The sequence below is a fragment of the Anguilla rostrata genome, chromosome 6 (genome assembly GCF_018555375.3).
Source record: "Anguilla rostrata isolate EN2019 chromosome 6, ASM1855537v3, whole genome shotgun sequence".
NCBI classification, from domain to species: domain Eukaryota; kingdom Metazoa; phylum Chordata; class Actinopteri; order Anguilliformes; family Anguillidae; genus Anguilla; species Anguilla rostrata.
The window spans coordinates 45,998,085-46,012,037 of record NC_057938.1 but is presented as its reverse complement, the minus strand read 5'-3'; the positions used below and the strand labels follow the sequence as shown (position 1 = coordinate 46,012,037).

The 13,953-nt window shown below is 42.2% G+C and overlaps 1 protein-coding gene across 2 annotated transcripts; it reads left to right on the top strand.

Moving 5' to 3' along the window:
- Positions 1–554: 554 nt before the first annotated feature.
- ppil4 (peptidylprolyl isomerase (cyclophilin)-like 4) lies at positions 555–6,894 on the top strand. Of its 2 annotated transcripts, XM_064340018.1 has the most exons (14): positions 555–711; positions 1,128–1,195; positions 1,342–1,406; positions 1,545–1,662; positions 1,888–2,030; positions 2,468–2,564; positions 2,776–2,892; positions 3,130–3,254; positions 3,515–3,581; positions 4,133–4,244; positions 4,976–5,072; positions 5,405–5,534; positions 5,871–6,130; positions 6,161–6,894. In XM_064340018.1, exons 1-13 carry the CDS (start codon positions 642–644, stop codon positions 6,081–6,083), a joined length of 1,422 nt encoding a protein of 473 aa, XP_064196088.1. In that variant the 5' UTR covers positions 555–641; the 3' UTR covers positions 6,084–6,130; positions 6,161–6,894. The 2 variants fall into 2 exon arrangements, with proteins under 2 accessions (XP_064196088.1, XP_064196086.1); XM_064340016.1 differs by having other exon boundaries at positions 5,871–6,894.
- Positions 6,895–13,953: the final 7,059 nt, after the last annotated feature.

The window sequence follows — 13,953 nt, the reverse complement described above, 5'->3', positions numbered from 1 at the left end:
AAAGCTATCCAAATGCATTTGAACTATAACAATTGAATTGTAGATATCTGAAATGGGAGTTTTTCCTGGTAAGAATTCAATTGCAGATATCCAGAATGTTCACACTGGATGTCATGAATGACGTTGTGGATATCTGCAATTGAAAGCCCAATACACAAGAATGGCAAAAGTGACGTCATTTGTCCTAGGAAGAATGTAATTGTGGATATCTGAAATGTTCTTTTGGACTAGGAATAATTGAATTACGGATATCTGCAATACATTTCCAGTCTAGCGATTAAATGTTAAAACAGCTTGCCATAGCAGGATTGCGGTCTTGCACCATTATCAAAGAGAAGAATTCTATTAACATTTACTACTTTAATATGCACCGTTCAAATACAGTGATATGAAAGACATTTTTCTACTTCAGCATTTTATCACGAATACGGATTTTGTTTAAAATATTTTGACTTTTTAATTAAGCAAGGTAACCTATGTTGGTTGTGTTTTAGTATTTTAGTACGTTTAGTATTTTTTTACTTCCTGCGCGCTCCCGCAATTCCAGAGTGCGCGACCTCGCGATCACAGAACTTGGCACCTGTGTGTCGCCTACGAATGACATCATCTTCAAGTTCGGCCATTTGGCGTTTGAGGCAATAATGGCTGTATTATTAGAAACGACATTAGGGGATATCGTTATAGATTTGTATACTGAAGAAAGGCCAAAAAGTAAGAAGAAAATGATTCTTTTTACTTTATAGCATAGCTAGTTCAGCACGTTGCGATAGGTTTTCCACCGATTCAACTAGCATAGCTGTAACGATAACTAGCTGTCTAGCCATTGCTGTTGGCTAGCTAGCTAGCTAGCTAAGACAGAAACAGTTAACTTTTAGCTATGCTTTGATTTGAATGAATAGATCGCTAAAATGACTGATTATAATTATGATGAAATGCAAGGTTATTTTGTAGAATATTCCCAAATGAACGTTAAAGTAAGCTTGTTCATTTATGGTAACGTTAGCCCTAAACACATTATGGTGCTGATATTCTGGTTACACATTGCCAGTGTATATTCCATGGTGACTTACTGATATGCATTCCGAATTTATTGTATTCGATTCCTGACTTGAACTTGTTTTTTGCAGCTTCTCTGAACTTTCTGAAGTTATGCAAAATCAAATTTTACAACTACTGCCTCATTCACAATGTTCAGGTAAAAAAACACACCTTTCTATCTTCACCTGCTGTAGGAAGGAAAATATATTGAAATAGAAATGTATGTGCATATCACGTCGTTCAAATATTCTGTATATTGGTACAGCTAAGTGTCTTTGAGTTGATACGCTTTTGTCTCTCCAGAGAGACTTCATCATACAGACTGGAGACCCTACTGGGACTGGCCGGGGAGGGGAATCAGTATTCAGGTGTGTGTTTTATGTGGCGTATTTTTTCTGTGCAAAAATAAGCTAATAATTTCAGTGTTCCGTGTGAAATTTTTATTGTAAGCTTTAACAAAGTATCAGTATTAGTTGTAATAAATATTACGTATTTTACCAATTCAGCGTACTGTACGGAGATCAGGCGCGCTTTTTCGATGCTGAGAAAGTACCCAGGATCAAACACAGGAAAAAGGGAACGGTCTCCATGGTGAACAATGGCAGTGACCAACACGGGTCTCAGGTTACCAAAACCCCCGAAACATAATTGGATTCTTATTATGTAATCTTCTTAAATGAATATGGTTAATATAATGTCATGTTAATGCAAAAGTAGGCCATAACCGACATGTTTGATTTTGTCAGCATCACATTAAAATGCAATTAATGCATAACGCACACAAAAGTGGGTTCCTATTGGCTAAGCAGACAGATTAGGTTATTGGTGTTTCTCCTCTCTGCTGGACAGTTCCTTATTACCACAGGGGAGAATCTGGACTACCTGGATGGGGTTCACACTGTGTTTGGAGAAGTATCAGAAGGAATGGATGTCCTGGCCAAGATCAATGAGGCATTTGTGGACAAGGACTTCATCCCTTTCCAGGACATCAGGTGAGTGTGGAGAGAGGCAAGGAGGTGTACAGGCAGAGCTGTCCCTCTCACTAGACAGATCAGGCACTGCGCCTAGGACCCCATCTTCTCACCTTCTTTTGACAGCAGAAGAATGAGAAGATGCCTATGTTTTGGTGGGACCCCCAAATAATTTTTTGCCTAGTGCCCCCAAAAGTCTAGGGACGGTTCTGCCTAGAGCAATGGAACAAACTTGCAACTCATGCAGATCACTGTTGACTTGCCGTTCACTTTATCTTCTCACTAAGTGCACTCTCAGTTGCACGCTGCACAGTCATAGTGCGATTTTAAAAAATACCTTTGCATTTGCACTTCTACACTAATGCCAGTGTCTTTACTGTTGACGCTTGTGTACTTCTTTATGGTAGTTTATTGTGCTGAGTGTGACAAGAATAAGAGAAAGTTGTGTTTTCTTGTAGAATTAACCACACAGTGATCCTGGATGACCCCTTTGATGATCCAGCTAATCTACCAGTTCCAGATCGTTCTCCTGAACCAACCAAGGAGCAGTTGGATGTTAGTGACTCCACTCTTTCCTCCCCGTTTCTGCTTGAGTAAGATGAGCACCCCCCTTTCCACAGGGAATGAGAACGAGTCAGACTTTCAGAACTCGCAGACATGTTTTGAGATTAGAACAGTAAAAGCATTTTAGCAATGAAATCTGCACTTTAGGCTTCCCAGTAGTCTACCTTGCCCATCCATAACATAAGCTGCCTGGTGACTTTAGAGTGGCCGGATTGGAGCGGATGAAGCTATAGACGACGGCAAGGGGAAGGCTGAGGAGGAAATCGATGAGCTTCTGAAGGAGAAGGAGGCGAAGACTCAGGCCATTCTGCTGGAGATGGTAAATGACTGCTTTTACATGGCTCTGAAGAGCAACAGCATGTACGGTTGTGTTGTTACGATGTAAATAGCATACGCTAATAGATCATTATGGGTGTGTATGCATTTCAAGCACTAACATGTACTGCAGTGATGCTTACAATTTTGTTTTCTACTGTTCATGAAGATAACATTAAGTTTTGTGTGTGTGTGTGCGTGCGTGTGTGTGTGTACGTGTGCGTGCGCGCACATGTTTCAGGTGGGTGACCTGCCCGATGCAGAAGTGAAGCCTCCTGAGAATGTTCTCTTTGTGTGCAAACTCAATCCAGTCACCACAGACGAAGACCTGGAGATCATCTTCTCTCGTTTTGGCACCATCAAGAGGTGAGGGGTCTGGGTTTCACCTCGAGAGCAGAGTGTGCTTTGCAAGGCAGCTGAATACAGGCCTCATCTCTGAGAAGTGGACTGTCCTTTACCTCATACATTTAACTTTACCTTTGTATCTAATTGTTGATTTAGGTTTAAGTTTAGATTCAAGTAGATTTAAAAATGAAAGTGGCATCAGATATAAAACTAACCTTTGCATATTATACTCTGAGATTATTATAAAGGACCAATATTGCTGTTCTTTTTTTTATTTGCAGTTGTGAGATAATCAGAGACTGGAAATCTGGAGATTCACTTTGTTATGCTTTTATTGAGTTTGAAAAGGTATGACTTTTTTTCCCTGATATTTTGTTTCCTGTTGATTTGTTGATGGAAGCAATGTGGTTTGTCCTTTCTCATTTTAACTTTACAAGCATATGCATTTGAACAGTTTTGCACCATGCCATTTAATGGCAGTAACTGGAGAAAGTAAGAGCTGTGTAGCATTAGCGCTGTATCAGTCAAGTTCATTGTGTTTGTCTTGACTAATGAGTACATTCACATAATATGAAGCTTATGTCCCTATGCTGCTATTAAAGTATCTAGTTCAATAGAAAATAACACATTTCAACCTGTTCTTTCTCAGTGGTGAATTTATTTTTTGTACATTATTTCTGAAACTGTAAGCCCATAAGATGTAGTATGCTGATGCAACAAATAGAGGGCAGCATTTAGTTTTTGTTTGCAAGTAGATTAATCGAGTAGATCCATATCTAAGCTAAGGAGATGAAACAAGGCAAGTGATTGTTTTGTACTGTATGTACACATATACTGTACTGTGGGCCATTTGGGTTGGTTTGTTTTCTCATCCGTTCTGTTTTTGTCCATTGTAACAGGAAGAGGACTGTGAAAAGGCCTACTTCAAAATGGATAACGTGCTGATTGATGACAGAAGGATACATGTGGATTTCAGCCAATCTGTGTCCAAAATTAAATGGAAAGGCAAAGGTAGGTTTCTGTTGATTATGCTACCGTAGACAAGCAATCATTGATATTTTCTACATCCCCTTCATACAACTTCACGTTGTGTCTGCTGAGAGGTTCCTGTGGTTATATATTGCATGCATGATGTCCCAGTAGGTCACAAGGCTCTCCTCTTGTAACCAGGGAATATTTTTTTTTTTTTTTTTTTAATTCTCAGGCAAATTTGGTGATTTTGTTCCTTCTGCTCAGATGCTCAGAAGTTTTGCATTGTGGCAGAATTGTTACTAATTTGTTCATAGGCTTCATTTTCATATGTGGATCAACGACTCCATGGCCATTGGTGCTTGGACCCCAGGGATTGCTGCTTGCAGCTAAATAATTGCTTTCTCTGTAGATTGTTGCTTTTATCAGTCATTGTTAGGCTCTACATGTACTTTAGTATGATGTAGCTAAATGTCACTCTTAAGAGTATTTCTTAGGCATTGTACCTTTGTAGCTTTTTTCTAAATGTTAATTATGTTCCATACATTTCATACCTGTTTTCTTGTCATTCTGTCTCTTCACTACTTTTTGTTGTTTTTGTTCCTGTAATATGCATTTATTGTATCATGCTGCAGTATTAATCTTTATGGGTATCGCATATAATTTTGTATTTGGCTGATAATATAAAAATGTAACATCTGTAAACCATGTTGTCACTCAGGAAAAGAGTTAGAGTTGTCAACCCTTGTCCTAATTATGACCTAATTTTTAAGGTGGGAAGTACACCAAGGACGACTTCAAGGCTTATGAGAAAGATGCGGAAAACCGAACCAAACTAGCTCTCAAAGACAAATTAAAACCCAGTCAAGTGTATCCTTTGAATGTCCTGAAAGACTGTGAGAGAATAAGTTGTCACTGATGTGTTGTTTTGAAAAAGGTAATGTATGAATTGTTATGTAGGTTGTTGAACCTCCTGTGTGTCTTTTTTCGATATATGTTTGTGCAGTAATACATACCCTGCATGCTAAATAATTACACAACTGCATGAAATGTTATTGCATGAACTTGGATGCAGTATTTCGATATGCTTAGTTGCACAATCTGGGAACAAAATGCTGGTAACTTCCCCATGGTGATACGATATGTTTGCTATCAATATGCCCCCGTGCCGCAGTTAGCTTTTGCCTTAACGTTCCTCAAAGATCCAAGTATGACCTCGTTTTAGAAGAAGAGGAAGAAGCAGCGAGCCATCGGCATTCTGGGAAAAAGCACAAAGAGAAGAAGCGGCATTATTCTAGCGATGAGGACAGCAGAAAATCAAAGAAATCCAAGGTTTCGTATGTCAGCCTCGCTTTTGGTGGCGGCCCTGAGGGCTTTGGGGGAGGGGGCGGGGCCGCTTGCATGCGGGAACTCTGGCAGCATGACTCACGCAGGACTGGAATCCTGGCCCCCTGTCCTTTCACCATTAGCACAACCCTTTAAGGGGGCTGATGTTGAAATAGGCCTCTGACAGCAGAGTTTCATGTGCCCCAGTATCCCACTCTCTTCATTATTTAAATCTCTCTCTCTCTCTCTCTTTCTCTTCCCCCCTTTCTTTCTCTCTCTCTCTCTCTCTCTCTCCCCCCCTTTCTTTCTCTCTCTCTCTCTCTCTCTCTCTCTCTCTCACAGGATAGCGATAAGGGCCGGTATGATAGGAAAGTGGATCGACCCCGGTCCCGGTCCCGGTCGCGATCCCGGTCCCGCGACAGGGCCAGGGACAAGCACCAGCACCAGCACGGTAAGCCCCGGGACCGGCACCACCAGGAGCACAGCCGGAGAGACCGCAGCCGCAGTCACAGCCCCAGGAAGGCCAAGGACAAAGACCGCAGCCGGCACCGGTGACCCAAACGTCCCGTCTGTCCGTCCGTCGCCGTCCCTGGGGGAGCCGCCTCGGAGTCCGCCTGTCTCTCGGAGGCCACCTCGGCTCGTCTCCATGGACACCGAGCCACCCACGTCGACCGTCGCCCGTTCAAGCCCTGCCGTTAAATTTTTCTACGTGCTCACAAGCTTCCCTCTGTTGTCAAGCGTGTGCTCACGGTGCCCAGACTAAAAAGAAAAGCATTTCCACCGAAAGGGAGGACTGGGTACCATCTGTATTTTAATATTTAAACGCCGCGGACTTCGCCGTGCTGTGGTGATGCATTTTTTCCTGCTACCCCTATTGCTTTCAGCTTTTGTTTTCTGTGTGCAGTGACCTTTTGCTTTTTGTCTGCCCGTTTCTGTTTCACAGGTGACTCGCTCCTTATCATAAAATCCGCTTAGCATTTTTATTGGCCTCTAGCTGTGGCTGCCCCTCCCTGCGTCGCCCCCATGCCGTCTGCTTGCTTTCATGTTGGAAGTATTTCGTTCCAGGTTCTGTTGCGGCAAAGTTATTTACGGGATGTATCCCTAGCATGATAAAAAAATCTTGAGATCGTATTTGCCGCAGAGCAAAAAATAGGGGTGAAAAGATTAGATTGTGAGTAACTGAGCATTGTGCTATGCGTTTAGCACATTGTGAAGGGCCGGATTCCACAGTCGACCACATGTACGTTATATTGCCCTCTTGTTTCAGCTTGTACATTGCTCTTGTTACGTACTAACGGGGAAATTGATGATCTTTTATATGATTGCTTTTTGTACAATAAACACAGTGGGTGTGGGGGAAGATAAATGAGCCGTCTGTGACTGATTTGGGGATTTCCCTGTCACCTGCTCTACAGTCTGCTAACAGCCCACAGCAGTGGAGACACAAAGGAGCGGGCTCGGTCTTTTGCATACTTCTCGTGCTTGTGAGTGGTATCACTGCCTCAAATGTGCCATTCTGCATACAGATTTTTTTTGCCAACTTTCACCTGCACAAGGCAAGGTAACAGGAGGTAAACACACAGTAAAAAGTGAGAATCGATCCAGTATCAACCGTGAAACTGGTCAACACTCCACCTTAAGGTATACATGCTTTTTTCAAGAGATTGTTGTAAGAATTATAGCCCATTTTCACTCCTGATCATAGATCAGTGCAGAGTATTTTGTCATGGGCTTTTTTGGGAATGAAAGGAAATCACAGAGATAAAACATTTCACGTAGAAATTACTGCATGTACTCACTAAAACCTAAACATATGAGGAGAGGTACTAGTACAGGTGCTGTTTTTTATTTAGTTATTCTGTCACTGTCACATGTCTGTGTGTCTTCCTACACGTCGTAATGGAGATGAAAGCTCACTTCTGCCCCCTCATATTTCCTGTAGTTCACGGTAAGTGACCCCAGCTCAGACCATCTGTGTACTCCTGAAAGTGCTGTTGAACTTATGATTCGTCGCACTCTGGTTCTTTCTCAGAAAGAGGCTTTTCTAGACCCTTATAGAATAGGCGAGGGTGTTTATGTCAGATTTACACTGTGGGGGTGTGAGGGAACATTTGTGGGCAGGGGGAGGGGGGTGAGTTTTGGAAAAAGACTTAACTGTTATTTGTGAAAAGAGGTAAAGTCTGTAGTGAGTGAAATCAACCTCATTTTATTGCACACCTACATATCTAACCACTGACAACCCGAGAGCACAGAAAGAATTTTCGAGAGACCTCGCTCAGTAGTGAATTGAATGAACGATTCAATCAAATGTGATGAAAGATGGACTGTCCATAAGTTTGAATGAGTGATAATTGGGGGGTTTGTGTTGAGTGAACAACCTAATCATGCCTATGGAAAGCATGGTTAGGCCCTCTGTAGAAGTACTAGTGTAGGTACCTGGGGTGAAGAACAGCTGACCTGCTGCTGAACCGAACTTGATGCACCCTGATATTCACAGCAATATTTTCTGCTCAATAAGTCACAAACAATAAGTTGACACTTGAGGTGTTGAAATGTTGAGGTGTTGAAAGCGGTGGACTGCAGCATGCAACAGGAAGCAATGGCTTTCTCTAACGTCAGTCCGTGATATTGGCAGCTGTGTGGTTTACCACCATTTTAAGGTCTGTGTTTTTTCTTTTTTTACTCAGTGTTGGATACCTTTTGTAAGGTGTGCATGCAGACCAGTCTTGTCTAAGCAGGAAGGAAACTGTTGCCATGGCAAACAACACATATCGACCTGTGCTTTTATTCATGTCACTGAACACTGGAGTATCCTTGTTTTTGTTACAAATGGTCTAAATGAGGACACAGTGAGTTGTAAGAAAATAGAGATTATGGTGAAGAAAAATGCCAGCTAGTTTCAATTTTAAACCCACCAGTAAACATCAGTTTACATGAAATGATATGATGCATGTTTGTGTCTGGAGCTGGGATGAATTTGTTTTTATTCCACATTTTACTGTGATAATGCCTTCCAATGAAAATGGTGAATTAACGGACTATGCAAATCAGTGGATGAATAGCTAGCAATAGTTGTGAAGCTGAAAATACTGTGTTTGTTACACAGGCCCGTTTCATTCAGTCCTGATGAATGAATGGTCTTTTTTGTCTAGGGACAGCACCAGCCCCATTCCACTGTGTGCTGTACAAATGGAGTCATTGCCAATAGCTGAAACCAGTAGTGCTGTACCCATCAGTGACTAGAATGAGGAAGCCAGTAGAACTGTTTGTAGCAAGTGATTGACTCTTATGTGATTCCTGGAAGTGATGCAGGTGAATATTTCCTGAAAATGATCCTGCATCTTTATATAAAATAGTACATGAGGTACTCTTAAACTTTTGTTTTTTTACAGTGCTATTTTAGATGTCTTAAGTGATATAACCTGTACCTTAGACATTCCTTTTTGAGGCAGGTTGAATCAGTTGGTGAAAAGCGTGTGATACAGCATGTGCTGTATTTCTGGAATATGTTAAAATTGCCTGACAAAGTTTCTGCCCATACAAACATGTTATTTGTCTCCCCACTGTTCTCTGATTATACACTGCAGTAATATTGCATGCAGAGGTAATATACACTACATGGCCAAAAGTATGTGGACACCTGACATCCAACATCTCATCCAAAATTATGGGCATTAATATGGAGTTGGTCCACCCTTTGCTGCTATAACAATCTCCACTGTTCTGGAAATACTTTTTTTTCTAGATGTTGGACCATTGCTGCAGGGATTTGCCTCCATTAAGCCAGAAGAACATTAGTGAGGTCGGGCACTGACTGGGCGATTAGGCCTGGGTCGCAGTTGGCTTTCCAATTGATCCCAAATGTGTTGGATGGGGTTGAGGTCAGTACTCTGTGCAGGCCAGTCAAGTTCTTCCAACACTATTCTCGACAAAACCATTTCTATATGGAGCTTGCTGTGTGCCTGGGGGCATTGTCATGCTGAAACAGAAAAGGGTGCTCACCAAACGATTAGGCAAGCACAGAATCGTATAGAATGTGATTGAAGTATTATTTAGTAGCACTAGCAATAAGAAAACCAGCTCTCTGATGAAAGCAGTGATAAAGAAAATCAGCTATTTTGAAATAGTTTTATGCATGACTAATTATTTATTTGACCATACCAATGACCTATGACAGCGTTATTGCCTTAAATAATACAGTTTGCATGGGACAAGATGATAATCAGTAGCACAAACTAACGTCACAGTACCATGAGGAAAGTGACAAGCAATGAAATACTTGTTTAATTTGTTACACCATAACCTTTTACCGGGTATTTTTTTCTTTCAAAAGAAAGTGTTCTGTAGAATATCACACTGAGTGAGTGCGTGGGCTGGAGCTTGCAGCGGAAACTTTGCAAATGCAAGCTGCAAACCACCCCAGTAAAAAAACCAAAAACAGATACGAGTAAGTCAGATACTGGGAATCCTTTCTCTGGAGTAATTATGAAACCTGTTTTATCTCATGTATATGTACACTCACTGGCCACTTTATTAGGTACACCTTGCTAGTACTGGGTTGGACCCTATTTTGCCTTCAGAACTGCTTTGAAGTTCGACGTGTTGGGCGTTCAGAGATGCTCTTCTGCATACCTCGGTTGTAACAAGTGGTTATTTGAGTTACTGTTGCCTTTCTATCAGCTCGAACCAGTCTGGCCAGTCTCCTCTGACCTCTGCCATCAACAAGGTATTTTCGCCCAGAGAACTGCCGCTCATCGGATATTTTCTCTTTTTCGGACCATTCTCTGTAAACCCTAGAGATGATTGCGCGTGGAAATCCCAGTAGATCAGCAGCTTCTGAAATACTCAAACCAGCCTGTCTGGCACCAACAACCATGTCACGTTCAAAGTCACTTAAATCAACTTTCTTCCCCATTCTGATGCTTGGTTTGAACTTCAGCAGATCGTCTTGACGATGTCTACATGCCTAAATGCATTAAGTTGCTTCCACGTGATTGACTGATTAGATATTTGCATTAACGAGCAGTTGAACAGGTGTACCTAATAAAGTGGCCGGTGAGTGTATATACCACTCTATCACAAAAGATTCTTGGATAAATATCAAACCACCAACATGGAGGAGGTAGGGGCGGGTCCCCCCCTGTACATTTAGGGACAGTCTCAGTGCGCGGGCGGCGTGCTGGTTTAACACTTTGACTTCATCACATCCAGTCATTGTTGTTGGAAACTGATAGTACTGTTGCGGAAGCTCCTTCATCTGCCTTCGGATTACTCCTTTATCTGATACCGTAAGCAGCAGAGGCGGGGAAGCCTCATCGTACTCCCCGCATCTCAGCCTGCCTGCAGTGCCGTACAGTGCCTCGTTTCGAGGGAGCAATTACAGTCGTAGGTTTTTCCGCACTTTTCAATCCAGAAGTGAGCTGCGTGTTTACTGTCAGACCTCATCTCGTATTCCTCACTCTTCTCACTGCTGTTACGTGCGCCAAGGCAGCTGGGGAACGGGGGGACGTTCCCTTCTGCCAGTTACGTGGGGGCCTGCCTCGGTCTGAGCTCCGTCGGTATTTGGTGCCAGACCGCAGACATATCGCTACGCTGTCTACGGAGGGCTTGACAACCCCTCTTTGCACTTCCTTTTAAACATCACTGCTTACGTGACAAGCAGCGAGCTGTTTATTTGATTTGTTCACTCCACAACATTTTGCTGCATGTGTTTTTTCCAGTTCCACTCTTACAGCATGGTCTGTTGAATGGCACACTTGACTGAATGCGTGGGCATGACCTTGTACAATCACGCAGTAACAGAAACTCTGCAGGTGCAAGGTTCTACCACCTCGTTAAAAAAACTACACACAGATAGGAATTATCTATTGCAGGGAACCCTTTTTTGAAACCACACACACACGCACATAATCATACATACGCTCATTTTTTTTTTAATCAAACCACCAACTGGCGGAGGTAGGGGCGGGTCCCCCCTGTAAATTTAGGGACAGTCGCAGTGCGGGGGCGGCGTGCTGGTTTCGAAACTCTGCCTTCATCACATCCAGTCATTGTTGCTGGAAACTGATAGTACTGTTGTGGAAGCTCCTCCAGATGCCTTTGGTTTACTTCTTTATCTGATATCGTAAGCAGAGGCGGGAAATACCAACTCGCCAACTTGTCAACCTGCCTGCGCTGGTTCTAACCTCTATGACCTCACACGAGTCACATGTGAGAATCATGTGCAAGATGGTCATGTAGTACTGTTATTTTTCAGTAATTGATTTGCCTGCCACAAATTACACTGAATTTCATGAAGTGAAAGCATAGAAATATTAGTTCATTTAGCAGATAGTACTATCCACAGTGTCTTGTATTAGAAGGCTATTTGATTTTGCCACCTGAGAAAAAATATATTAAGATACAGACGATGCTGCATGCGCTATACTGCAAAACAGAGAGATGGGTTCTCATGGTTATTTTCATCTTCACCGTGACTTTACTGTGTACAGCCTTTTTGGAGGGTGTAATTGAAGTGGATTTGTGCCTTTATTGCACTTAATGAACTTTCCACGTCTTTTAAATCCAAAAATCAGCAGTGTGTTGCCAAATTTTATAATTAGCCTTACTCTCATGTCGCTCAAAGAGCGTAACATTGGCTGCGGGTTTTAAGGCCTACACTTACAATGAATGCTCTAATTACAGGTTACATTTCATTAGTTTTACGGTAGATTTGTGGATTCCCTCTGTCTTCTATAGAAAAAGGACTGTGCACACACAAGCATCACCACCTGTTTTGAATAACCGGATGAGTTTTATGACACTTTTCTGTCATTATAGCGCACATGCAAATCAACTGGACAGGAGGATGTATTGGACTTGTAACCATGACTACTTTGTGATCACTGTCAGTAACAGTTCCTCTGAGTCTGATTGGTGCACAGCAAAAAGGGAAGTTGACTGAAGGTGGGAAATACTAGGGGAAAGTACAGCATACTTTTCTTCTTCCCCAAGTCGGATTGACAAATTTCGCATATCCTGCAGAGCAAGGAACACGGTATCAATTTGATTAATCCTACTGCAATGCATTCTTTTTTTGTCACTGATACATATTTTTGAAATTTGTCTTGAAAAAGAGTTTCCACTTCCCTTTGATCAGTGTGAGCGTAGCTCGTCCTCTCTAGAGATCTGGGTCTACTTGTATGTCCTGGGCCGTGCTCTCCTAATTTGGTCTTTTTCAATGTGCTTCTCAGAAGCTGTGATCAGTTAGTCAGCTACAGTGTATTATCTGAGCATTAGCTAACAATTAAGTATACAGATGGAACTAATTAGATTATAGCTGTAGCTAAGGCTTTCTGGGGTGTACAGCTGGACAGCTCAGCAAATTAGTTTCCTTCATATTTGTTTGCTGTTACATCTTTGCTGCCTCAGACATTTTGGTTTATTATCTTGTGGTTTGTCAGCACATGTACTGTGGCACATTTACATAAATATAGGGATGGAAGATATTCAGCTTTATCCTTAAATTGAGTTATTTTTTTACCTCTATGTACTGTGGAGATTGTGTAGTTGCTTTTCCAGGCCTGGGTGGCTACCTGACACTCCAGTTTTTTTTAAAAGAGAGAAAACAGGCTTACTGTCCTTTCATGTTTTAACTTTTTATTCAGAAGAAAGCAGAGAGGGGAATAAAAATAATAATGGATAGACAAGGGGTGACTGTTCAGAAGGTGCTCTGAGAGGATCACTCATGGCCCCAGCCACCCCCAAACCCATCGCACCCCTCATGGGAGTGGGAGCTGGAGTCATCTCCCTATAAACTGCGCCACACACATGACAGTTTAATACAATCTTTTTTGTTATTTTTGTTTGTTTTCTTGTCCTCTTTGTACTTGCACTCACCTGCATTGACTTGCCCGCATTGGGCAAAGTGCTACTTGCATTTTCACAGAAACATGGGTCTGTTCTCAAAGTGCAGCACTAGGGAGGTGTTAGATTCCAGGAAAACAAGCCCATTTCTCTTCCTCGGTGCAGGAGGTAGAATACAGGCAGGGCAGGTGCCAAGAATGAACAGGAAAGCAACAGAAGTCGCTATGAGTGCTTTTTGTATTTTGAAAGGTCATGGAATATGCGACAAATATGCATAACACTCAGAGGTATTTGACTATACAAAAGAGATTATAAACGTGAAACAATACACCCTCAGGTGTTGGCTGTGGTTCAGAATGAGACATGGATGTGCCTGGAAGGATGTGCATAGTTTCATTTTTGACTAATAGGAGTGAGGCTTAAACTAGTTCGATCCAATGCGGCACCACGCCAGGAAGAAGGTACCTAGCAGAACAATCACTTGGGGCCCGATAGCCCTCTGAGCCAGAGGCTCCACAAGGGTTTGAATAAGGAAGTCCGATGCCTGTTTGAGAAACCCTGGTTTCCTGTCCTGCATGGT

Excerpts from the sequence above, each read along its gene's own strand:
- ppil4 (XM_064340018.1), top strand. The coding sequence starts at position 642 with ATGGCTGTATTATTAGAAACGACATTAGGGGATATCGTTATAGATTTG. Across the intron at positions 1,407-1,544 it reads GGAGGGGAATCAGTATTCAG|CGTACTGTACGGAGATCAGG; the intron begins GTGTGTGTTTTA and ends TTACCAATTCAG. Across the intron at positions 5,073-5,404 it reads AAATTAAAACCCAGTCAAGT|ATCCAAGTATGACCTCGTTT; the intron begins GTATCCTTTGAA and ends CGTTCCTCAAAG.